The sequence below is a fragment of the Moschus berezovskii genome, chromosome 16, assembly GCF_049115385.1.
Source record: "Moschus berezovskii isolate FMDL1 chromosome 16, NW_MosBer_1.0, whole genome shotgun sequence".
In the NCBI taxonomy this organism is placed as follows: Eukaryota; Metazoa; Chordata; class Mammalia; order Artiodactyla; family Moschidae; genus Moschus; species Moschus berezovskii.
Window position 1 is genome coordinate 25,188,176 of NC_142475.1, and position 25,627 is coordinate 25,213,802.

At 38.2% G+C, this 25,627-nt stretch overlaps 1 protein-coding gene across 2 annotated transcripts in view; it reads right to left on the minus strand.

The window, feature by feature from the left end:
- Positions 1-25,627, minus strand: part of RSPO2 (R-spondin 2) — a 184,880-nt gene that overhangs the window by 57,197 nt on the left and 102,056 nt on the right. For both annotated transcript variants that reach the window (XM_055432498.2, XM_055432497.2), the window contains exons 4-5: positions 5,274-5,417; positions 3,069-3,257 (exon numbers count right to left, since the gene is read on the minus strand). In XM_055432498.2, coding sequence (XP_055288473.1) covers positions 3,069-3,257; positions 5,274-5,417 — 333 coding nt within the window. The remainder of the gene's footprint in view (positions 1-3,068; positions 3,258-5,273; positions 5,418-25,627) is intronic.

Consider the following 25,627-nt stretch of genomic DNA (forward strand, 5'->3'; position numbering starts at 1 on the left):
TGAAAAGGAAGGAGGAGAGAGGAAGAGTGTCAACTGCCAGACAGAAAAGGCTGCACAAATGCACAGCTGTAGCTACTGGAAAAGTGTTCAGTTCTCGGTCATAAAACAATGTTCCTGGCCTTACAATTCTCTTCCTCACCCTTCACATGACAACCACAAAATATATCCATGTCATTTTTGGCAATTAGTCTTAGAATCATTGGATTTTAGAACTGGACTGGATCTTCAAGATTGCCTATCCCAATACCCTCAATTTAAAATAGGAAATAGAGGCCAGGAAAGGTTAAGTGACTTGCCAAGGATCATAGAATTAATGAGCTGACAGGGCACAGAGACCCAGATCATCTGATCACCAGACCGGAATCCTGAAGAATGAGTGTCAGAAAAGCCCAAGGAACTCTACAGATTACATCATCAGAAATCAAAGAGAAGATAACTGATCAAGAAAAGTTTGGAAATGGACGCTTACTGCATGTCAGATATCAGTCCATGACTTAAGATATTTTCAACTATCCTTTCATTGTTTTAAAGTAAATGAGCATTGATAGTTAAGGAAAAATAGGCAAAAGCATTACATTGTTGTTTTTAAATCTTACAGCCATTTATTGTTTCATTTTTAATAGTTTTTAGTGTAATATCTTATATATTTACTTAGGACTACTCCATTTTGCTGACCTCTAACTTATGCCTTCCAGTAATGAAAAGCAGCTGATTTTAATGTGCCTGTGCTCTAGTGTGAAGGAGGTTAAGGCTGCGTTTGTGTGCAATCAGGTTAAGATTGGCTCCAACAGGAGGAAAATCCATACATATGTTGAAAAGATCTGAAAAATGCCTGTATTCCCAACCTGATTACGACTTACATTTTTGCATGGTTTGTCAAAGCAGATCACTGAAATCAAGTCAAGATGTAAAATGGGATAAAGTGGTTTTCTTCTCCATTCTTCCATTAATCACCGTGACCTACAGAAGAAAGGAACCTTTTCCTGTCTCACCTGAGGCAAGGTGGGATACTCCACTGGAAGTTATGCCAATTTTTATCAACTGGTGCTCAACTTCCAAAATTAATTTTCTAGTTTTCATTTCCTACATTTGTAAATAGAAGTTATTTTATTGCAGTCATTTTCCATTTCTATCAATTTGATGTTAGTTCCTTTTTTATAAAACAGAAGACAAATTCCAGTATAACTTTTAAACTAACTTTAAAGGTTACTTAAAAACTGAATTTATTAAGCTGAATATGTTGATACAGGGATTAGAGAAATAGCTTATCTCTGCAAATGTCTATCCTAATAAATAATACTTGGCAAAACCTAAATGTAAATTAAATAAGAGTTCATTACTGGTTCACTTGTCAAAGAAAATATTAACAGATGATACATAAACTTTTGTTTTGACATGATTTTAATTGCTGACAGTGTCAGGCTATATCTCTTTAAGACAGTACACTGCTTTTGGAAGCATAAAAAAATGCAATAAGCATTATAAGTTAAAAATCTAGCTATTATCTACAAAATTCTCAACAAGAGCAGGGCTAAGTCAAAATAGCTTCTGAGGGGAGGGGGGCATGCTGGTTCTTGTTACACATAAGCATGTTTGTTATAGGAGCATTTTCAGGTTAATTTTTGCTATTAACGTAAACCACAATTGGGGGACCACGTTGCTGGAAGAGGAGTGGGGGGTAGTTATATAAACAATACACAACAAAGAAAGCCTTTATTCCCAATACCTGAAGACATCGGGTTTGTTTTTAGGCACAAGGTTGCAGGTTAAATGCTCTCAGCTATCCAAGAAGTGGCTTATTAGTTTTGTAAGAAAATATTTTCTTATATTTTGACTGAAAAATACCCAGTTTAACTGAACAAAACCATCCTTGTTAGTGCAAAGCAGACCAAAAAAACTTTGTTTCAAAGACTCAGCAAAGAAAAGCAAAACTAATTCAAGAGGAAAAGCTGCCTTCCTAATAGTAGCTTCTGAATCTGGATCTAATAGTTCTCAAAAGGCCGACTGGAGTCTTCAAGTCTTAAAAGTTTTGTCTTCCTCCATGGATTGCAGACATTCTCTATGAGGCAGCAGAATATGGATATAAATCCATTCTAAGCAGATATATATTCTTCTCTGGGCTACAGACACAAAGCTGAAAGCTATGCCCCAACAGCAAGAATGAAGGCAAACGAAAGTTTTGATTGTTTCATAGGGACATTTTCTACATGCAACTTTCTTTTTTTGCTCTTCTATTTTGTGCACTAGAAAAATCCTAACTTCATTTTTGGCAATGCGGCATCCGCTAGTGATAAAATAAACAGTAACAAGAGATTATGCTTTCAGAAGCACAGCATCAGCGCTAAGAACTGCATTTCAACATACTGACTCGGCTCCAGCCAGCACCTGAGCTATGTACGCTTCTCCCAATTTGTAAGTGGGCTTAATCCTGTTATTACAGAATAATCACTGCAAATCAGCACAATTACTACAAAGACACAAATAAACATACACATATTAGTAGCTGTTTTCCACAAATTATTATCAAAACAGAGAACCGGCTGATTGTGGCAACATTAAGACAATGTTTATTCCTCCCAGTGTTTGGGCAAGTTTATTTTAAGTTGTCATCTTCAACTAGTAGTGATACAGATGATTTTAAGGATTCCATAAACCTTTCTAATCTAAACTCTTCTCAACTGAAAGTTGGCTGCTTCTCTTAGAGCAACATCTGCAAAGGCCCGATTTCATAAGAACTGGTTTTATGATACATTAGTGAAAAAAAGAAAAATAAAAACACTGACACACATTCATACACACACAGTTTTAGAAATCTCATTTTAAAAACTGATTTGTAAAGTTGTCTTCTAAATTACTTTCAAGGTATCATGAAATTAAACAGTCATGTTATATTCTTCACAATTTAAGCATTTGTCTCTAAGCAAGTTCAATGTGGAATTTTACCCTCTTGCCAATGTTATTATCAGGTTTCCTTCATGGATAAATACTCTTTATTGGAAGCAAGGGCGATTAAGGAGGAGGAAACTCCAGAAAGCACACAGTCCACAATAGGGATTATCTGAACTCACCTCCTGGACAATGCCTCATGGCCATCTTACATCTCCTGGATTCAGCAATGGTTGGACATGGTATCGTGTCTTTTGCTGGCTTTTTAACAATTTGCCGTGTTCTAGTTTCCAGGCCCCACTTAAATCCACATGTGCGATTATTTCTGCTACAAGTTCCCCATTCACTCCAGTGGCCAACCTCACATCCTTCTAATAGAGAAAAAACAAACACAGATAACAATTTGGTATACATTTCTCCATTGTTACAAAACTTATATAGCAGTATTTCTCTACTCCTTCACTTTCAGATACCAAAAATTAAGCTGTACAGCCCACAAGACCTGTATACACCTTTTGGGGAATTTTGGCATTATGGAGTTACAGATAGAAGTAAAAAACTGCCACGTAAGTAATTTAAAAACTATTACTTTCTTTTTGTCCTGGTTCATTTTTTGATGGGATGCTAACTGGTCCATTCTAAAGACATTGAAAATATTATCTTTAAAAGATTCAACAGCTAAAACCTTCAATAAAATATACTGTTTTCATACCATGAAGAGGAGACAAAATTTTACAGGTAAATTCTGCATGCCCTCACTGAAATTCACAAGTGTTTTAGTTGTAAGTAAATATTAATACTTCATGAAAAGGATAGGGAGTGTATTTTGCATTTTCTGATTATCTCATTTCCTTTAATAGGTGTCTGGAAACCACAGTAGGTATTTCTTATTCCCTAAATTGGTGCTATAGTTTGAAAAGTAAACAAATATGATCAGATATTTGAAAATGTATGTTTTCCCAGGTATGTAAAAACTTTTAGCATCCTCCTTTTTTAACTTCATATAATGAAAAAGTAGGCTACTCTGCAACTTCCCTGGGATAAAAGAATAAAAATATACAGAGTTAAACCTCATCAAATTCACCATTAAAAGCCCCTAGTGTAATAGCAGAAGAGGACTCAGGCACAGAATCCACACACAATGAATATTCATTCTAGATCTCATAAGGCTTCATGGTGACTCTTAGGTTTTTCAAAGCTATTTAAGATTTTTATCCAGGGGAATGCATAGGACTACTGTTAATCTGTTAGGACTACTGTTAATTTGTTAATGCTTAAAGGTTTCATAAGAATTTCCTCCGGATTTCTGTAATTGGTATGGGTCTCGCCTCTCAAAAACAAATCCAACATTTTGAATATGCTCTTTCGGTGACTTTCCATATTTTTCAATAGGGTGTTGCTTATATGCATGTATTAATTCTCACATATATAGAAACATAAGCATATATTTCTTCAAAAATCTCTCATTTAAATGTGTTCTCTGCAAGCTTTCAAATATAGTTACAGACTACTTTGGTATTAATGCAGAAAAAAGTTCTCAACTTAAGTCTCCATTTTAAAAAGATGAAAAGTCTCATTCATAATACATTGCTCTGTTGTACACCATATCAGATATAAAACATGGCAAATAAAATTCAGGCATGTTGGGGGTGGTGAAGATGCCATTACACTTGATTATATTCAGGCATTTATCAAAATGTAGGTACTGACAGATCTTTACATTTTAATCAGTGACATAAAAAAATGCCACAAGGTTTTTTAAGCACACAAAAATACCCATAATTTATAAAAATATATATTCCTAATTATTATTTACAAATAGCATATATGTGCAGATTAAATTATGCATTCTACATACCTAAATTTAGGAAAATTGTTTTAATGCACTTTGCAACATGCAGTCAATCATCAACAAAGTATATGTGGCACAAAAAAAAATCTCTTTCTAATGGATTTTTTTTGTACAAATGTGTGGCTAAGCAAGAAGCTACAAAATTAATACACATAATGAAAATGATAGACTAACCACATGACACTGCTTAAACAGTTTCTTCTAAACAAAATGTTCTTCTCTAACAGTTACTAATAAGATAGTTAAGAAATGGATATATTACATAGATCATAAAAGCATTATTCTCAGCATTTAAGGAGTTTAACCTAATGTTCTACCAGCAAATTTTGTAGCAAAATGTAATTTATGATACTACCCAATGGCAGAATGACTAAAGAACTCAATAGCAAAGAACTTCAATAATTTTCAGTTCTAATTAATAACAAGAGAACCAATTCGTTTTTAGGATGAATACCTCCAGCATGCATTTTCCCCCCCAAGAAACAGGTGTTAAAATAAAAGTGGAAATTTGAAAGTTACATGAAACACTACTCACCCACACATTCCATGGTTTCATCTAATGGTGCAAAACCATCTGGACATTCCTCAAAGCAACGGCCTCTATGCAAATAAAAGCCTACTTTGCACTTGGTACAAAAGTCTTTGCTAAAGCAAGAATCACAGTTTTCTATTCTGCATCCTAAAAACAATTTTAAAGAGAAAGAAAATTTCAGTCAAACAATTTACTGGTTTTGCAAGTAAAACTTTCATAAACTCACAAGTTAGCTCAATTGGAATTCTAGTGGTCAGAGAAATATGTGTTTAGTTCATTAGTTTCCTGATGCCATCTCCTTCTACATCACTCCTACCTCTTCCAGCAGCTCACCACATCAATAGGCTGAGACAAAATTGCAGCCCGGGGCCCTAGGCAGCATCAGACCCTTCAGAAATTTTTGCAACTCTAAATGGGATTAAAATGAAGGTTAAAATGACATTGCTGCTGGGATTGTAGTCTGTCCTGCTCTTCCAAAGACGTACTATGAAAAATGCAATGGAAACAATCTAATCAGTCTCTTCTGTTCCAAGACAGTAAATTAAAATTCTGTAATGCATTTGCTTTCATCAGCGGGTGTCAACTAGGAGGGGGACTTTAGGTCATTTTTCGGAAGACCCACAATGTGCCATACATTTCCACTTCACGACAATCCATCAGGGTGAGCAGTAGTACCCCTATTTTGCAAATAAGAAACCTGAGACTAAGTCAAAAAGTTGGTAGTGGCTGAGTTGGTGCTGAGAGCCCCTACACAGACTGCCTTCTAAATCTATTCTCTATAACACATTAACTGCATTTCGTTGGAAACAGTTGATGAAAGAGAAGTGCTTTCAGGTCTGCCAGGTATGGTTTTGATCTTGACTCCCAGCTCTGACCTTTCCAGTTCTTGACTTTGAACAGCTATATATACATGCCTCTCTGAGTCTCTATTTCCTCTGTTTAAAACAGGGGTGTCACTAACTTTGTAAGGCTGTTGTGAGGATTTCAAATAACACATGTAAATTGACTAGCTCATAATAGGTAGTCTGCACCAGTGGATTAGAAACATGTATTTTTCCATCAAACCATTCACATTACAACAAGTATAAAGAGAAGCAATAATTTAGACTTGTACTCAAGATCAGGTTCCCTGGTATGCCAGTAACATCTGGGCCAGAGGTAATTGGCATGTATAGGTGAAAATAAATAGACTCTAAACTACTCTTCAAGGAGAAGGAAGGAAAGGTTGGAGAATTGGTTAATTGAAAGGTGAGGTTTTCAACAGATTACAGTACATTATTACTTGTAACAGATTTAATTGCTGGCAATTAACAGCACATAAAGCTCTATGAAAACTCCCTGGCAACACTTTTACTCATTTAACAAGCCTCTGAGTAACTGTATTTGGTGATTTAATGATTCAGAAAAGCTTTCAAATCTAGTTTCTGCAACCAAAGATATAATTGAATAAAAAATCTAACCAAAACATGAAATCATTGAATTTCAAAATTTTAAAAAATTAAGAAGCCAAAGCCAGAATGTGGACTATAAACACTAAAAAAAAGTTTCTGTTAAAACAATTACAATATAAATAATGACAGTTTCTAGACTTATAAAAAGACAGTGGCAACTCATCACCTTTTGAGTCTAAACAGGACTTTATGTATTAAATGACCACCCTGAAGCAGCTAATTCAACTTCTAAAATGTTACCCAATTTTACAACTGGAAAACCAACTATGTGTGGGTGAAAGTCCATAGTCAAATTATACTATTGCTCTTTTAGGGAAGGATGGTGGGCATGGAAGAACAGTTTATCACCCTATAAAATGTTCATTTGTAGTCTTAAATGCTGTAACCTATATTTTAATAGAACAGTGACCTATTGCTGGTCAGTAGCTTCTTAACCATGGTCAAAATACATGACCATCCTGTCCACAAATTGTTGGCTTTCTTGCTACATTTTTTTTTTAAAGCGAGCCGCCCTCTTGTTAGCAGTATTATTTTCCAAGAAGTAATGATAAACATTCCAAAGTATAAAACAGAACTAAAGGGTGAAGAAAACAACGCATTATATTTTTAAAAAGAGAAGACTGTACACTTCGTAAATCAGCTGTTATCTATAAGATCTGATTTTAACATGGTCTGCACCAACAAGCCTTTTGACCAAAAAGTTATAACAATATGCATTTGGAAATAATTTTACAAGATCCTTTCCTGGTCATTACTGTTACCTGTAGGTCCCTTTCCTCATTTCATTCCATGCTCCTAATACCAGTCCACAGAATGATAGGTATTCCAGAAATTCCACATTCTCTCTAAAGTCCCTTTTTCAGGTATAAATCTGGCTAAAAGAAAGTTTAATTATTTGTTCTCAAATTTAAGTACAATAAAATATTGATGCATTCAAATTGTAAAACACTTCAACCATGAAAAAGCACAACGTGAATTATAAGCATTGACTGAGAATAAGCTCTAAGCCACATCATTAAATGAAAAAGGCAAGTGCAGGGCATATAGAATACGATGCAATAAAACCACTACATGAGTGTATCTGTGTCTGTATGGAGCAGCTTAGAGAAGTTAATTTGGGAATGGGAATAGTGGAATTTTGAAATGTTAAACGTTATACTTCTGAGCTATGAATCTTTTAATTGTAATATATATAAAATGATATTTCAATACATACTTGTGACCTACTTAAATATACAGAAAATACCACTATATTAACATTCCAAATGAAATTCTTTTGATTTTTACCAGGCAAGACTGAATAAAAAAATATTATCCTATGCCAATTATTTTTTTCAGACTTGGGAGCATGAAATTATACCCCTTATAAAGTGAAAGTGAAGTCGCTCAGTTGTGTCCGACTCTTTGCAACCCCACGGACTGTAGCCCACAAGGCTCCTCCATCCATGGAATTTTCCAAGCAAGAGTACTGGAGTGGGTTGACATCTCTTTCTCCAGAGGCTCTTCCCCACCCAGGGATTGAACCCAGGTCTCCCGCATTGCAAGCAGATGCTTTTACCATCTGAGCCACGAGGGACGCTATATATGATAGGGACCTACAGGTAACAGTAATGATCAGGAAAGGATCTTGTATATGATAATGGTAAACCTGCCTTAGCCTTCGAAATAATCATTTGACCCTCTCTTGCCAGTATCCTTTGTTTTCACATGTTCAGTGGTGCTTTCCAAATCATTAGGAAAAAAGCTAAACATTGTTTATTCATTGAAGCATTTAAATAATAGCTTTGATTGGTGGTAAAGAATCCACCTGCAATGAGGCTCAGTTCTTAGGTCCAGAAGATCCCCTGGAAAAGGGAATGGCAACTGACTCCAGTATGCTTGCCTGGAGAATCCCATGGACAGAGGAGCCTGGCGGGCTACAGTCCATGAGTTGCAAAGAGTCTGACATAACTGAGGGACTAAGCATGAATCCAATAACAGCCTTTGCTATAACTATGGGCTTCCCTGGTGGCTAAGATGTTGAAGAATCTTCTTGCAATGTAGGAGATTGGGTTTGATTCCTGGGTAGGGGAAATACTGTGGAGAAGGAAATGGTCACCTACTCCAGTATCCTTGCCTGGAGAATTCCATGGACAGAGGAGCTCGACAGGCCACAGTCCACAAGGAAACAAAGAGCTGGAGATGACTGAATAACTAACACTTTCACTTTTCACTTTTGATTGGTGCCAAGTGGTAATGGTTCCAAATTGGGAAAGGAGTACATCAAGGCTGTATATTGTCACCCTGTTTATTTAACTTATATGCAGATTACATCATGCAAAATGCGGGACTGGATGAAGCACAAGCTGGAATCAAGATAGCCGGGAGAAATATCAATAACCTCAGATAAGCAGATGACACCACCCTTATGGCAGAAAGCAAAGAACTAAAGAGCCTCTTGATGAAATTGAAAGAGGAGAGTGAAAAAGTTGGCTTAAAACTCAACATTCAGAAAACTAAGATCAAGGCATCTGGTCCCATCACTTCATGGCAAATAGATGGGAAACAGTAGAAACAGTGACATACTTTGGGGGGGCTCCAAAATCACTTTAGATGGTGACTGCAGCCATAAAATTAAAAGATGCTTACTCCTTGGAAAAAAAGTTATGACCAACCTAGGCAGCATATTAAAAAGCAGAGACATTAATTTATCAACAAAGGTCCATCTAGTCAAAGCTATGGTTTTTCCAGTAGTCATGTATGGATGTGAGAGTTGGACCATAAAGAAAGCTGAGTGCCAAAGAATTGATGCTTTTGAACTGTGATGTTGGAGAAGACACTTGAGAGTCCCTTGGACTGCAAGGAGATCAAACCAGTCCATCCTAAAGGAGATCAGTCCTGAGTGCTCATTGGAAGGACTGATGCTGAAGCTGAAACTCCAATACTTTGGGCACCTGATGTAAAGAACTGACTCATTTGAAAAGACCCTGATGCTGGGAAAGGTTGAAGGCAGGAGGAGAAGGGGATGACAGAGGATGAGATGGTTGGATGGCATCACCGACTCAATGGATATGAGTTTGAGTTAGCTCCGGAAATCGGTGATGGTAGGGAAGCCTGGCATGCTGCAGTCCATGGGGTTGCAAAGAGTCAGACGTGATTGAGCTGAACTGAAGTTGTAACGTGATCCAAAGCTCCTCTGACCTTCATACCTTCCTGGTCTCAGTCACTCTTTGCCATAACATAAAACCAAAGCAGGCCAACTACACAATGAGCAACCTGAACTGACACAAGAAATTTAATCATGAACACCTTGGAATCGAAAGTTTTTTTAAAGCTAGCAACTGCATAAAACCACCTGCTCTGCCAATATGCTTCCTGACACACTTCAGCCCCTGAAAGCCTTTGCTCCCTGGCTTCAAGTCCATCCAGAACCCCTTGCCTAGTTCAGCCACTTCTCTCGAAACTGAAGAGAGTTCTAGAAAACCACCATTTGTGCAGCCTCATAGATCTGTCCTTTCCCCTCCAGCCAGAAGCCTCTCCCAAAATTCTTAAGCTTTAAACAACTCATATTCACATCAACTCTATTAACTCATTTTTATACAAAAGTATATTTTTATATAAAAGTAAAACATCCTCATTACAAATAAAAATTCAAAACAATACAGAAGCTTTAACAGAAAATACAGAAATATTCTTTCTTACCTGAATGGCACACCATGTCTACTCCCCAGAAATAGCCACTGTATTAAAACTTCAGGAAAATCTTTATGTTCATTTTATAAACAAGTGAGTTTCAAAATACCAATGGGATCATTCAATATACTGGTAACCTTTATAAAACTTCATACTGCCTAAGAAAATAGGTTTATCAAACTTGACTAAACATGGGCTTGTCTATAAAAATCTGGGCTTTAAGTCCCTGTTCAGAAATACAAGACCCTGCTTTATCCAGCTTACATGTTTCTAAATTACAGTGCCTCCTCAAAAATGTAATCCACCAAATGAGGACTGCCAGTGTCGGTTTGAGTAAAATACTGTCCAAGTAAAACTGTGTCCAAACGCTAACCGATAGGGCTGTCATTTGGCAAGGGAGGCTTGCTCCAGCCAAGAAAAGAAAAATAGCCTGGGTATCCCTTCTGTCCTTCCACAGTATCCATACTGGCTCCATTATAACAGTTCTCAAATTATACTCTAGTTCAGTTCAATAGTTCATTCCAAACATTCTCAGGAACATGGGAGTATGTGCCAGGTATTGTGCCATTTTATGAGAACATAAAATTATAATACTCGCTCCCTGTCCTGAAGGTGCAAAAGCTAAAGAGAAGGGGCCATGTGGCACTTTCGGGGAATTGCAATTTAGCCTAAGAGATATTAGAAGCATGTGCTGGGTACATGAGAGGAAGAGAAGAAAGATCCATTTCTCTTCTGCTATTACAAACTTGATTTTTTTTTCAATCTCTGAATTCCTTGTTTCTAACACAGTGCCGGACACATGGTTGAGTTTTAGTGTTTGCCAAGAAAATGCCATTTAAAAACTCAATTCCTTTATATTTAAACACTCATTTGAATGTTTAATATGAGATTGCTTGCACATGCACTGTAAATATCTTTAATATAAAAAGAAAAACCATGGCTGCTACAAATCGAATTGGAGGAACAAATAGTCCAACATCTGAAAACAATTATTATGAGAACATAACTATGAAAGTGTGGCAGGTCACAGGAGCTATGGAAGTTGGAACCTCTGCTGAGCAGGTGTGAGATAGAGGGGAAAGAAGAATCCAAAGAGGGCAATTCCATCTATACAACATATTGGAGATGGTTCACATGGTATGTGATGGTCCCTGAAGGGAGGTGAGAATGAATTGCAGGTTAGATGGAGGGGGTTACTTGAGTTTAGATGGATATGAGTGGGGGATTTCACCTCTTAATTTGTTTAGTTTCAGAAAAGGAGGTAAAATTGTAAACTATCTCTACTTTGTGTGGTTTTAAGTATTTGAGTAACAAATGAAGAAAAATGAAGTTCAAGATTAGGTCCTCATCTAACTAGATGTAAGAGGTCCCCATAGACTGAGCATGACTGTTTTAGTCCCTCACTTCAACAGGTAAGAGCCCCTCAAGGCCAGACATCAGGATGGCAGCTAGTGCATGTGTGCTAAATTGCTTCAGTTGTGTCCAACTCTTTGCAACCCAGAGACATAAATAAAAAAGCAAAGTTCCTGCACTTCAGGATCTTCTGCCTACTAATAGAAAAGGTACCCAGGCAGGCAACAAGGAAATAATGTAACTACGCTAAAGTTTATACAGGGTGAGCTGGGGAGAGTTCATTTTCAGCTAACCAGGTGGCACTAGAATTAAAGAACTTGCCCTGGGTCGGGAAGATCCCCTGGAGGAGGACATGGCAACCCATTCCAGTATTTTTGCCTGGAAAATCCCATGGACAGAGGAGCCTGGCAGGCTACAGCCCATGGGGTCGCGAGAAGTCAGACGTGACTGAAGCGACTTAGCATGCATGCATACAAGCTTCCTGAAAGCAGGAAGAGAGTGGAGGTAAGGAAAAACCACTGAGAGGCTCAAACTCTAAGAGCAAACAGTCACGAAAAAAGGAGTTACGAATCAACAGAAGCAACAAACTGGGTGGAGGAGAAGGTGATCTTAGAGACGAGAAAGATCCATAGTTCCCCCGTCCCCTCCTCTTCCTTTGGTGCCTCGCTACTCAGGGCCTCGACACACCAAGAGGGTTTTATTATCTCCCCAGCAAAGTCTAGATGGCAAAAACCATCTCTTATTTGAATATCACTATGTGACTAACAATATAAACAGAAAAATGAAAACCTTAAATGAAAAACAAAAAAACAACCTTTGCTCAACTCAACTGTGGAAATGTAATTTGTAATTCTATAGGTTGCAATCAATTATTGGAGAAAGGAAGGAATCGGTGAGGTAGAGATGACCTCAGACACACACTGAGGAATCTGTTATTTCTTGGTCACCAGGACTGTGGGCCTCAGGCTCCTCAGTACGTCGTGAATATCTGACTGTGTATGGTTCTCTAATCATCCTTTAGCGCTGGGACACCAGAACATTCAGAACCTGGCAGACACACCCACAGCAGAAACAGGGTGCATTTAGTCTTCAGGTTGCAGTTGCAAGGATCAAAGAACATCAACGCAACCCCTGGAAAACTCTAGAGGTTTCTCAGCTCAGTGTATGCTAAACTTTGAACAGAAATTAAAGGAAAAGGTTGTTCCAAAAGACATTTGAAATTAGACTTTAAGCAGTTTTTTCACAAGGAAAGTACTAGACTGTGCAACTTCATATGAGGTTTCTTAAAATTGTTTAAATATTTTTAGGCTTCTCTAACAACTTCAAATACTGCTGTTTAACATTCCTTCTCAAAACATGCAATGGTTTATAAATATCCCTAAATAAAGTTTTTCAGCTTTATGTTACCCAAGTCATTCCTCTGCAATGTGTACTATTGCAGTAATCCCATTAGAGTAGGGGGTGATGAAAACTTATGACTTAAAATCTAAAATTACATTTTTTCTGGTAAGGTCTAGTTACACATAGCTCATCAGAAACTTCATTATAGTTCAACCTAAAGGAAAAAAAGGACAGATTCAGAGGCTTCAGGACTCAGTGTTTCATACTTAAAATTGTGCTATTTGAATGATGATGCAGAAACCCAGCATTAATTTCACTAAATTAAGAGAAGATCCAGGATAGAAGTCTGTGTAAAGCCCACCAGAGTGGATTTAAGTCAAGAGTGTCTTTATTATTTAGGAGAGTTAAAAGAGAGTGAAATTCAACTATGTCAAGTGCAGAAGAGGACACTTTGAACAAGAACCAAAGGCGGAGAATAAGAACTATGCTGAGAATATAGTGTTCTTTTAAATGGTACAGTTGTTAGCAGAGCTGAGGTTACAATCTTGGCTCCCTTACCTTTGTGTGACTATCAACAAGTCAGTAAAGCTCTCTCTGCCTCAGTATCCTCACCTTTAAAAAGGAGGTAATATCAGGCCCTATCTCAGAGTTGAGAAGAGTCAGAGGTTTAACAGAGGCAAAGATCTCAGCATAATATCTAAGAAAAGAATGTGAACTATTATAAGTGTAAAAACTTGCCAACAAGGATAGTTTAAGATGTCATGTGGAAGGAAGCTCAAATAAAGTATCAGGATACTGTGTGTATGGGTATATGTGTATATATCTTAATTATATATCCTATACATTCATATAAATTTTAACTATATACCTGTTCCCTGGTGGCTCAGAGGTTAAAGTGTCTGCCTCCAATGCGGGAGACCCGGGTTTGATCCCTGGGTCAGGAAGATCCCCTGGAGAAGGAAATGGTAACCCACTCAAGTATTCTTGCCTGGAGAATCCCATGGACGGAGAAGCCTGGTAGGCTACAGTCCACAGGGTCGCAAAGAGTCGGACACGACTGAGCGACTGAACGGAATGGAACGGATGTACTATTCAAATGAAAGGCATTATCCAAAGACCACTGTGTATAGTAAATATAGTGTAGCCTTACTCTTGTTTAGGTCATACAGCTAAACACACTGAATATGATCATTTGTTGAGTATCGACATGGAACGTCATCTACTTCAAACATTCAGAGCCAGGATTTAGGAAAATTGAGATCTAAATGGGGAAAAGTTACATCCTCTTTGTTCCCTAGTCCCTTCACTGTCAAATATGAGAAGAAAATATCTGACTTCCTATATCGAGTATCAAGTTAAAGATCAGAACAAAAAGAAAAGTTTAAAAGATACCACATGAAATCTGTATTACATTCTAGAGCCAAATAAACCTAACCTTCAGCAGACTGCTTCAAATATTCAGCATCCCTTTCTAAGCACTATAAAGATGTTCAGTTTGTGAAGTGCACTAAAGATGGCACGGCCTTTGGAGCAGTGACAACAAGGATGGGAAAAATCTTGCCCTGACAGCAATTTTAATCCTCAAACTGCAATTTGGTAAAATGAATGGATTCAGTCCAAAAATGTATACACTGTTTTTTCAGATAACTACAGAATTCTGTTTTATCTGCCAAAGTGTGTTGTTAGTTGCTCAGTTGTGTCTGACTCTTTGCAACCCCATGAACTGTAGCCTGCCAGGCTCCTCTGTCCATGGAATTCTCCAGGTAAGAATACTGGAGTGGGTTGCCATTTCCTCCTCCAGGGGATCTTCCCAACCCAGGTCTCCTGCATTGCAGGCAGATTCTTTACCAGCTGAGCCACAAGTGAAGCCCCATATGAGAGTTGAAGCCTTATTTCAACTTCAGAGTATATGTTGTCAAAAATTGTTTTCTCCTGATTTAAAGTGTTACACTTCTTTTGAAAAACCCTCAAATTTGTAAAATATGTTGCTGGTACCTTCACTGCAACATCTGACTATTTAAAAATTATATCTTGCCCACCCACACAAAGAAATCTGAAGAAACATTGAGCCTTGTGTAAAATCATGTGGTCAAATAATAAGGAACTATAAAAGCATTGCCTTCATTTCTCACATGTTCAAGTGATGGATGCTTGAAATAACTCTCAAAACAATGGAAATACAAAGATAGGTGTTAAAAGGGCTTTTTTTCCCCCATTGAAAGAATATGAAAGCAAAGGATTACTACCTCAAAATAAAATAGAAAAGGAATGTGATAACAGTGAAAGAAATTTCAAAAATTATAAACCAAATTAATATCTCTTTTCAGATTTTAAATTCCTGCCAGTAGCCAACCTCTCATGTAGGTTACTCCTTGTGCTTTTCTTTTTTTGGTAGCTTGTTACCCTTTCATATTAAGGTGGAACCAAAGCAGTTTAATAAATTTCAGACCTGCGACTTAGTTGAACTTTTCCAAATGTTGGAAAATGCAGATCTCTCCACCCAACTAAATGGAAAAGCATATGTAAGCTAATATATGCCTTGCACTCCACTCAACCTCCATCCAAGGAAAATAGGAAGAATCTCTCAATTCCTTCATTCTCCAAAAAGGTAAAAGCCTTTCGCCTTTTTCTGTGAAAGGCCAGATAGTAGGTATTACAGGTGTGGTGGGCGCTACAGTCTCTGTCTAAACATGATTAGAGTAGATGATTACACATGACTGTTTTCCAATAAAACTTTATTCACGAATCCCAAACCTTACAGTATCATTTTTATGTGTCATAAAATACCATTTTGTGACTTTCTCCAACCAATAAAAAATCTGAAAATTATTCTCACCTTAAGGGTCCTACCAAAAAAGGTGACAGGCCTGATTTTGCTGCTGGTCATATGATGCTGACTATGATAGCTAGAAAATGATGGAAATTCATGTGGCACATTAGAAAGGGGAAAAAAATAAAAGAATTTCATTTTTAAAACACCAAATGAAAGCACTTAAGCTTAGAGAGACATAGAGATGTCTTATACACACTGGCTGTGTAACACAAATACAGTATCAAACAAACATAAGGATGCTGCAATTTAGTTATTTCAGCATGGGACAATATTACTTCAATATTCAATGTTTATCATTATAGTGATAAATTTAAAAGGATGACTACTTATCAGTTTGCAACAGGTCAAAATTCCACCCTATTTTAATAAGCTTTTAATTTCCCTATTATGTGTGGCATTCATCTGTCAGTGAAGGGGTTGACTGAAGAGGAAAAAGAATACTTTTACAAAACAACATTTTGGCTAAAACCTGCATCATGTTTGTATCTGGTGATATGATCTGACATATTTACCCAGCTCTGTTTGTGAAGGTAGCTTTGTCATGTCTGCTACCTCGTTTGATGATAAAAGTAGATACGGTTTTTGCTATGCCATGCAGTAGCAACCAACCCTTAGACTTGTCAGTGGACTAACCTTGCTCTGTAAGTAGGAATAATACTACCACCATCATAGGATTGTTGAGAGCAAATGAAAGAATGTACTGGAAAGCACTTTAAAAATGAAAGTGCAAAAGAGGTGCCATACACAAAGGCAAACAGAGTGCAAGGTAGCATCTGTCTTTAACAGAGAATGATATTGTCCGACTTGGGTGTATCCTGAAATAACAGTCTCATTCAAGAGAGCTGAAAAACCCACAAGAAAATTAAATGTAAGCTTGAAAAAGCGCTCCTCTGTTAAATATCAGGACAGACTCTTTCCAAACCTTGCTACCATACTTTAAAAGTTTTAAATATTTTATAAGTAGTATTGAAAATCACATAGCCATGTTTGCTGCAGAGAGGACACTATGAATCCTAGCTCTTAGAATATCTATTTGATGTAATCTGTCTTTCAGATCAAATAGCAGGAAAAAGCACGCTATGAGTTTTCCCTAGAGGTTATCTGATACAATGAAAGCAGAGTCTTTCTTGCTACAAGTAGTCACAGCATGGCTACCCTAGGTCGGCACAGTAAACAACTGCAGCGTGAAGGTGAATAACCATAGCTGGAGTTGTTAATAGTATCTCCAATCTGGCCTGTATCTTAAATCCTTGACGGTTTAACCATACTGGTGTTTCAGATCACAATGATCAAACTAAGACTGTTTGACTGCAGCTACCTGAGGACTTCTGTGGTCTTTCAAAAACACAATTTAGTCATGTCATTTTCTTGCTTTAAAATTGTTCAATGGCTCTCCTTCACTTCTGGAATCAGTTCAAACCTTCAGTTTTCAAACACAAGATCCTTCTTGCTAGACATGCCCATCTACTAATACTACTCTTATTCGTCACCCTGTGTACCTTTCACCCTAGCCATGAAGTTTCCTCAAAACCCCTCAAGTCTCCCAGCACCAAGATACCCATGATGGTAATTCTTCTCATAACTGTTAATAACTATCTTCACTATAGTCACCCTATTAAATGGAGAGCCCTGAAGAAGACAGAGCATGTCTTATTCTATGTATTCACAGGGTATGGGTGCTTGACACAACAGATGACAATAGACATATTTGCTGAATGACTAACAAATTTAACAGTGAATCTCTTTCAGGTTAGAATAAACACTGAAGCAGAATCCACCTCATGAATTTTAATGCAATAACATGATTTTGTTACAAACAAAAATACTTAAATAATAAGCATTAAATAATTTCCAAATTAGGTATCAATTTATTACAAACTACACTGAAGCTCCTATGGTTTCATTTTTTTGTCTTTTTTTAAGAAATAAAAGTATGCATATTAATGTAAACCAAGATAAGGTTTGGAAGGAAAGAGTCAACACAGAAGAAAGTAGACTTAAAATACATATAAAGTCAAAGAGAAATCAATATTAGAGAAGCGAATGGCCAATACCATGTAGTATTCCATTACCAAGTTTTTCATAGATACTTATGAGAATTATTATGAATTAGAATTTTGTCATTAGAATTATAAATTAGAAGGTTATTATGAACTAGAAGGTTATTACTTCAGAGTGTGTTACACAATTTGTCTAAGCTTGCAAAGCTAGAAACTTTCTGCAAAAGCCCAATCAGAGCCCAGGAGTTCCTCGTAATACAATGTTCTTTTAAAGTGATTTTCCACAAATTGATTTCTTTTAGAAAAACCAAATGTCTTGCAATTGCTAATGGGATTTAAAACATTTAAGTTGACCATTCATTTAAAAAACCAGTCAAAGAAACTTTGATATCTTTTTATAATACTCAGGTTTGTAGCTGTGGATAACAGGTTTATCTTTATTACATGGTTTATTTTTAAGGAACAGTATAATGGAAAGAATATTCCATTGGAGTCAGTATCTCAGACACTGAGGCCACTCTGCTGCTGACAAATTGTGTGACTTTAGGGAAACACGTCCTTCATTAGCCTGAATATGCACATTTGTTGGGGTTGAGGGGAAGAAGGGGAGAGGGAACAGAATCAATTACGTTTCTCCCAGATCTATGTATAGTTTTTAATTAGTTTAAAGGAACTTCTACATGCTTGACAGAGGCCTTGTAGGGTTGTGAACACACATAGATCAATCAGTGAAAGTGTTTATTAATTGAGTAAAACATCTTCTCCTTTAAGAACTATTAGAAATGTGCTGTGATTACCTGCTTTCCTCAGCACAGCACAATAAGCTATTGCTTATCTTTATCTGAACTTTGTTTACAGAATGAAAAGATAGGAAATGTCTTCACAGTATACCCAATTTAAATGAATAGAAGAGAACTCACAGCTAACAACATATTCAGTGGTGAAAAGCTGAAAGCATTTCCTCTCAAGATCAGAAACAAGACAAAGGTATCTATTCTTGCCATTTTTATTCAACATAGTTTTGTAAACCTTAACCACAACAATCAGAGAAGAAAAAAAAAATCCAAATTGGAAAAGAAGTAAAACTTGTCATTATTGAGCAGACGACACGATACTATACATAGAAAATTCCTAAAGATGCTACCAGAACACTACTAAAGGTCATCAATGAATTTGGTAAAGTCACAGGATACAAAATGAATACACAGAATCTGTTGAATTTCTATAAACTAACAAGAGGGATTTCTGAAGGCATTCAGAATCCCAGCATGTTAAAGTTTTCATAGACTCCCCTGGTTTTTATAGATAAGGACACTGGAGGTCACAATATGAGGCTCATCCACTGTCAAAGAGTAAAGTTGTAATACCTGATCCATCTCCATTCTTGAACCAGCTGTAGACAAGGCCAATAGAAGGCCCCTCTCTACCTGGGTAGTCACCATGATCCTGCTTTTCTGCCAGTTAACACTCCCCTGCTCTTCCCTTTAAAGTCTGGTCCAAAATAAAAGTTTACAATGCTTCTACTAGTGCAGTAAAAGTGAAGGTGTTAGTTGCTCAGTCATGCCCCACTCTTTGCGACCCCATGCAATCTCCTCTATTCATGGAATTCTCCAGGCAACAGTACTGGAGTGGGTTGCCATTCCCTTCTCCAGGGGATCTTCGTGACCCAGGGATCAAACCTGGGTCTCCCGCATTGCAGGCAGATTCTTTACTGTCTGAGTCCCTAGAAGCTACTTTCAATCAGAATCTTTTGTCAGAAACTCTGTCCACAAAATCATATGGGAATTAGATTCCTAGATATCAAAACACAATTATAAATTTGAATACCATATGTGTCAGAATACATACATTACTGGAATCTTAGAAAATTAGGAAGAGGGAATTATGACAAAGTGGGGGAGGCAGAGAAGGGAGCCAGCATAGTCAGAAGCATTGGAAGCCTGATCTGAAGGTCAGTGTATTCCACCATGGTCAACTTAGTAGAATCCACAATCAGATATATGATCACTGATTTTAATACACTGATGATTAATGAGGGATGTGGGGAAGAATACACATCACAATATCCTTATGTGTTCACGCATATTAAAATATGTCTTTTACTAAATGCAAAGCCTTCTCTTCCATAATCAGCGACAGAGACAACATAATTATTACACTGTAGCAGAGATTCCCGAAGCCAGCCACGGCAGCATGACCTGGAAACTCATTGAAAAGGCAAGTTCTAGGGCACCACTTCCAACCTACCAAAGCAGAAGCTCTAGGGGAGGACCCTGCAACCCCTGTTTTTATAGATGATTCTGATGTACATTTCAGTTTAAGAATCACCCCCTTAACACCATGCTGCCACTAGAGAAAATTCAAACAAGTGCCTGCCCAACTTACGGATCCACCATCCTCATCTTCCAGGATTCCATTCTCAAACTTTCCCCAACTCTCTGTGGACTCCCGCTATGAATGCCCTTTTTCCTCTTGCTCTTACTCACCCTACTCCTCCTTTGGGATCATTTCAGACAATACACTCTCTACAAAATCTTAAGACTTACCCACCTCCAAGTGCATGTTAGCTGATGTCCATGGGTTCCCTGAGCACCCAGGGCATCACTATTGAGGTTCTTACCACATCGTATTCCCTTGCATTTTTTTCCTAAGAACACACATTGCGCTTGTGTAGTGTATAAAAGGTAAGCATTAAGTGTTTGCTACATTTGCACACTTTTTTTACGCAGCCTAAACCAACTCCAAAATTACAGTGTGCCCTCTTTCCTCACCAGATAAATACATACTATTAGCACTAGGAAAATTACTCAAGTCCTTCCTTTATTATTATGCCTCCTTGACTCTAGCACAGCCTCTACTCCAAAATAAAGACTATGAGAGACTCCTTCAATGTATTCCTAACCCATTTGCTAGTTTGCTGAAGACCAAACCTAAAGCAAAACAACTCTAACACAAAACATGACATAGGACATTTCTGGTTTCATTTAAGTATATAATCAGAATTTCAGTCCCTAAATTTGAATATTATTTTTAGTTGGAGCTATATCACTTACATCTCCAGATTTCACATCAAGGTCTCATTACTGGCCCTTTCATACTTCACGCTCATGCATGTCCTCTGAATTCCTCCTAGCTCTTCACCACTGATCTAGCCACCCAAGCTAGATGGTGACAGGAGGAGAGAATACATCTAAGTCACACAATTTCCATAACTTTTCATGACTTTTCTCACCTAACCACTGACTTCTCCCTTTTCTGTTGCTAAGTTTGCGACCCCATGGACTGTAGTCCGCCAGGCTCTCTGTCCATGGGAGTTCCCAAGCAAGAATACTGGAGAGGGTTGCCATTACCTATTCCAGGGGATTTTCCACACCCAGTGATCGAACTTGGGTTGCCTGCATTGCAGGTGGATTCTTTACCACTGTCCCACCTGGGAAGACTTCCTTTCTCTATCCCCTGTTACATGACACACCAAGCCTATTTGTCTGTATTCTTCAGCTGCACTGCAGGTAATGCTGCTGTGTATTCAGTTCAGTTGCTCAGTCGTGTCCGACTCTCCGCGACCCCATGAATCACAGCACGCCAGGCCTACCTGTCCATCACCAACTCCCGGAGTTCACTCAAACTCATGTCCATCGAGTCGGTGATGCCATCCAGCCATCTCATTCTCTGTCGTCCCCATCTCCTCCCACCCCCAATCTCTCCCAGCATCAGAGTCTTTTCCAGTGAGTCAACTCATCGCATGAGGTGGCCAAAGTATTGGAGTTTCAGCTTTAGCATCAGTCCTTCCAATGAACACCCAGGATTGATCTCCTTTAGAATGGACTGGTTGGATCTCCTTGCAGTGTATTAATACTGTCTAATTCTGTATCAGTTTCACATGTGCGACCCAATTGCATATTCAGTCAAATTGTAAATACTTTCCAAATAAAGACTTTCTTCTCTGATTGCTGTAGCCAAAACTTCCAGAACTATGTTGAATAGTAGTGGTGAGAGTGGGCACCCTTGTCTTGTTCCTGACTTTAGGGGAAATGCTTTCAGTGTTTCACCGTTGAGGATACTGTTTGCTGTGGGTCTGTCATATATAGCTTTTATTATGTTGAGATATGTCCCTTCTATTCCCACTTTCTGGAGAGTTTTTATCATAAATAGATGCTGAATTCTGTCAAAGGCTTTCTCTGCATCTATTGAGATAATCATATGATATTTATTTTTCAGTTTGTTAATGTGGTGTATTACGTTGATTGATTTGCAGATATTGAAGAATCCTTGCATTCCTTGGATAAAGCCCACTTGGTCATGATGTATGATCTTCTTAATATGTTGTTGGATTCTGATTGCTAGAATTTTGTTAAGGATTTTTGCATCTATGTTCATCAGTGATATTGGCCTGTAGTTTTCTTTTTTTGTGGGATCTTTACCTGGTTTTGGGATTAGTGTGATGGTGGCCTCATAGAATGAGTTTGGAAGTGTCCCTTCCTCAGCAATTTTCTGGAAGAGTTTGAGTAGAATAGGTGTTAGCTCTTCTCTAAATTTTTGGTAGAATTCAGCTGTGAAGCCATCTGGACCTGGGCTTTTATTTGCTGGAAGATTTCTGATTACAGCCTCTAGTTCTGTGCTTGTGATGGGTCTGTTCAGATTTTCTATTTCTTCCTGGTTCAGTTTTGGAAAGTTGTACTTTTCTAGGAATTTGTCCATTTCTTCCAGGTTATTCATTTTATTGCCATATAATTGCTGATAGTATTCTCTAATAATCCTTTGTATTTCTGTGTTGTCGGTTGTGATCTCTCCATTTTCATTTCTAATTTTATTGATTTGGTTCTTCTCCCTTTGTTTCTTGATGAGTCTGGCTAGTGGTTTGTAAATTTCATTTACCTTCTCAACCAGCGTTTGGCTTTGTTGATTTTTGCTATGGTCTCTTTTGTTTCTTTTGCATTTATCTCTGCCCTAATTTTTACGATTTCTTTCCTTCTACTAACCCTGGGGTTCTTCATTTCTTCCTTTTCTAGTTTCTTTATATGTAGAGTTAGGTTACATGCAATAAATGCTGGAGAGGGTGTGGAGAGAAAGGAACCTTCTTATACTGTTGGTGGGAATGCAAACTAGTACAGGCACTATGGAGAACAGTGTGGAGATTCCTCAAAACACTGGAAATAGAACTGCCATATGATCCAGCAATCGCACTCCTGGGCATACACACTGAGGAAACCAGAATTGAAAGAGACACATGTACTCCAATGTTCATCACAGCATTGTTTATAATAGCCAGGACATGGACGCAACCTAGATGTCCATCTGCAGACGAATGGATAAGAAAGCTTTGGTACATATACAAAGGATTATTACTCAGCCACTAAAAAGAATGCATTTGAACCAGTTCTAATGAGGTGGATGAAACTAGAGCCTATTATACAGAGTGAAGTAAGCCAGAAAGAAAAACACCGATACAATATACTAACGCATATATATGGAACTTAGAGAGATGCAAATGACAACCCTGTATACAAGACAGCAAAAGAGACACAGATGTATAGAACCGTCTTTGGGACTCTGTGGGAGAGGGTGAGGGTGGGATGGTTTGGGAGAAGGCACTGAAACATGTATATTATCATATGTGAAATGAATAACCAGTTCAGGGTCGATGCATGTTACAGGATGCTCGGGGCTGGTATGCAGGGATGACCCAGAGGGAGGATAAGGGGAGGAGGGAGGTGGGAGGGGGGTTCAGGAGGGGGAACTCGTACACCCGGGGCGCATTCATGTCAATGTATCGCAAAACCAACCAATATAATATTGTAAAATAATTCAGTTCAGTTCAGTCGCTCAGTCGTGTCCAACTCTCTGCGACCCCATGAATCACAGCACGCCAGGCCTCCCTGTCCATCACCAACTCCCGGAGTTCACTCAAACTCATGTCCACAGAGTCGGTGATGCCATCCAGCCATCTCATTCTCTGTCGTCCCCTTCTCCTCCCGCTCCCAACCTTTCCTAGCATCAGAGTCTTTTCCAGTGAGTCAACTCGTCGCATGAGGTGGCCAAAGTATTGGAGTTTTAGCTTTAGGATCAGTCCTTCCAATGAATACCCAGGATTGCAGAGGCACCAGAGATCAAATGCCAACATACGCTGGATCATGGAGAAAGCAAGAGAGTTCCAGAAAAACATCTATTTCTGCTTCATTGACTATGCCAAAGCCTTTGACTGTGTGGATCACAATAAACTGTGGAACATTCTGAAAGAGTGGGAATACCAGACCACCTGACCTGCCTCTTGAGAAACCTGTATGCAGGTCAGGAAGCAACAGTCAGAACTGGACATGGAACAACAGACTGGTTCCAAATAGGAAAAGGAGTACATCAAGGCTGTATATTGTCACCTTGCTTATTTAACTTCTATGCAGAGTACATCATGAGGAACGCTGGGCTGGAAGAAGCACAAGCTGGAATCAAGATTGCTGGGAGAAATATCAATAACCTCAGATATGCAGATGACACCACCCTTATGGCAGAAAGTGAAGAGAAACTCAAAAGCCTCTTGATGAAAGTGAAAGAGGAGAGTGAAAAGGTTGGCTTGAAGCTCAACATTCAGAAAACAAAGATCATGGCATCTGGTCCCATCACTTCATGGCAAATAGATGGGAAAACAGTGGAAACAGTGTCAGACTTTATTTTTGGGGTCTCCAAAATCACTGCGGATGCTGATTGCAGCCATGAAATTAAAAGACGCTTACTCCTTGGAAGGAAAGTTATAACCAACTTCGATAGTGTATTAAAAAGCAGAGACATTACTTTGCCAACAAAGGTCTGTCTAGTCAAGGCTATGGTTTTTCCCGTGGTCATGTATGGATGTGAGAGTTGGATTGTGAAGAAAGCTGATCGCCGAAGAATTGATGCTTTTGTACTGTGGTGCTGGAGAAGACTCTTGAAAATCCCTTGGACTGCAAGGAGATCCAACCAGTCCATTCTAAAGGAGATCAATCCTGGGTGTTCATTGGAAGGACTGATGCTAAAGCTGAAACTCCAAAACTTTGGCCATCTCATGCGACGAGTTGACTCCCTGGAAAAGACTCTGATGCTGGGAGGGATTGGGGGCAAGAGGAGAAGGGGACGACCGAGAATGAGATGGCTGGATGGCATCACAGACTCTGTGGACCTGAGTTTGAGTGAACTCCGAGAGATGGTGATGGACAGGGAAGCCTGGTGTGCTGTGATTCATGGGGTCGCAAAGAGTCGGACACAACTGAGCAACTGAATTGAACTGATACATTCAAGATTACCTGTTTTTTTAACTTGTGTCTTTTCTTTTCAGAAACAAACTATAGCATTCTCCCATTCCATAACACATTTTTCAAAAATTGTAAACACAAGGACAGAATCATAAAATGTAACAGAGTGAAAAAAAGGAGCCAGTTCACTGGATACAGAAGTATGAAATCTCAATTCTGTAATTGTTTGCAAATGATTTTGTTAAATTATACTGTCCCTGGCAATACAAGCATGTCTATTTTTTCTTATACATAAAAAAATTTACTAGTCCATTTTCTTTCACTTCGGTGCATTTCTGATTCCCTTCTTCACACATTAATAAAACAAAATCTTGACTGATATGAGGTAGATAGATTCTCTATAGAGTGCTGATTAAACAACTGTTCTCTTCAAGGCTAATTTCCTCACTTAGGTTTTAGATCCTAAGTGCTTCTCTTAAATGAT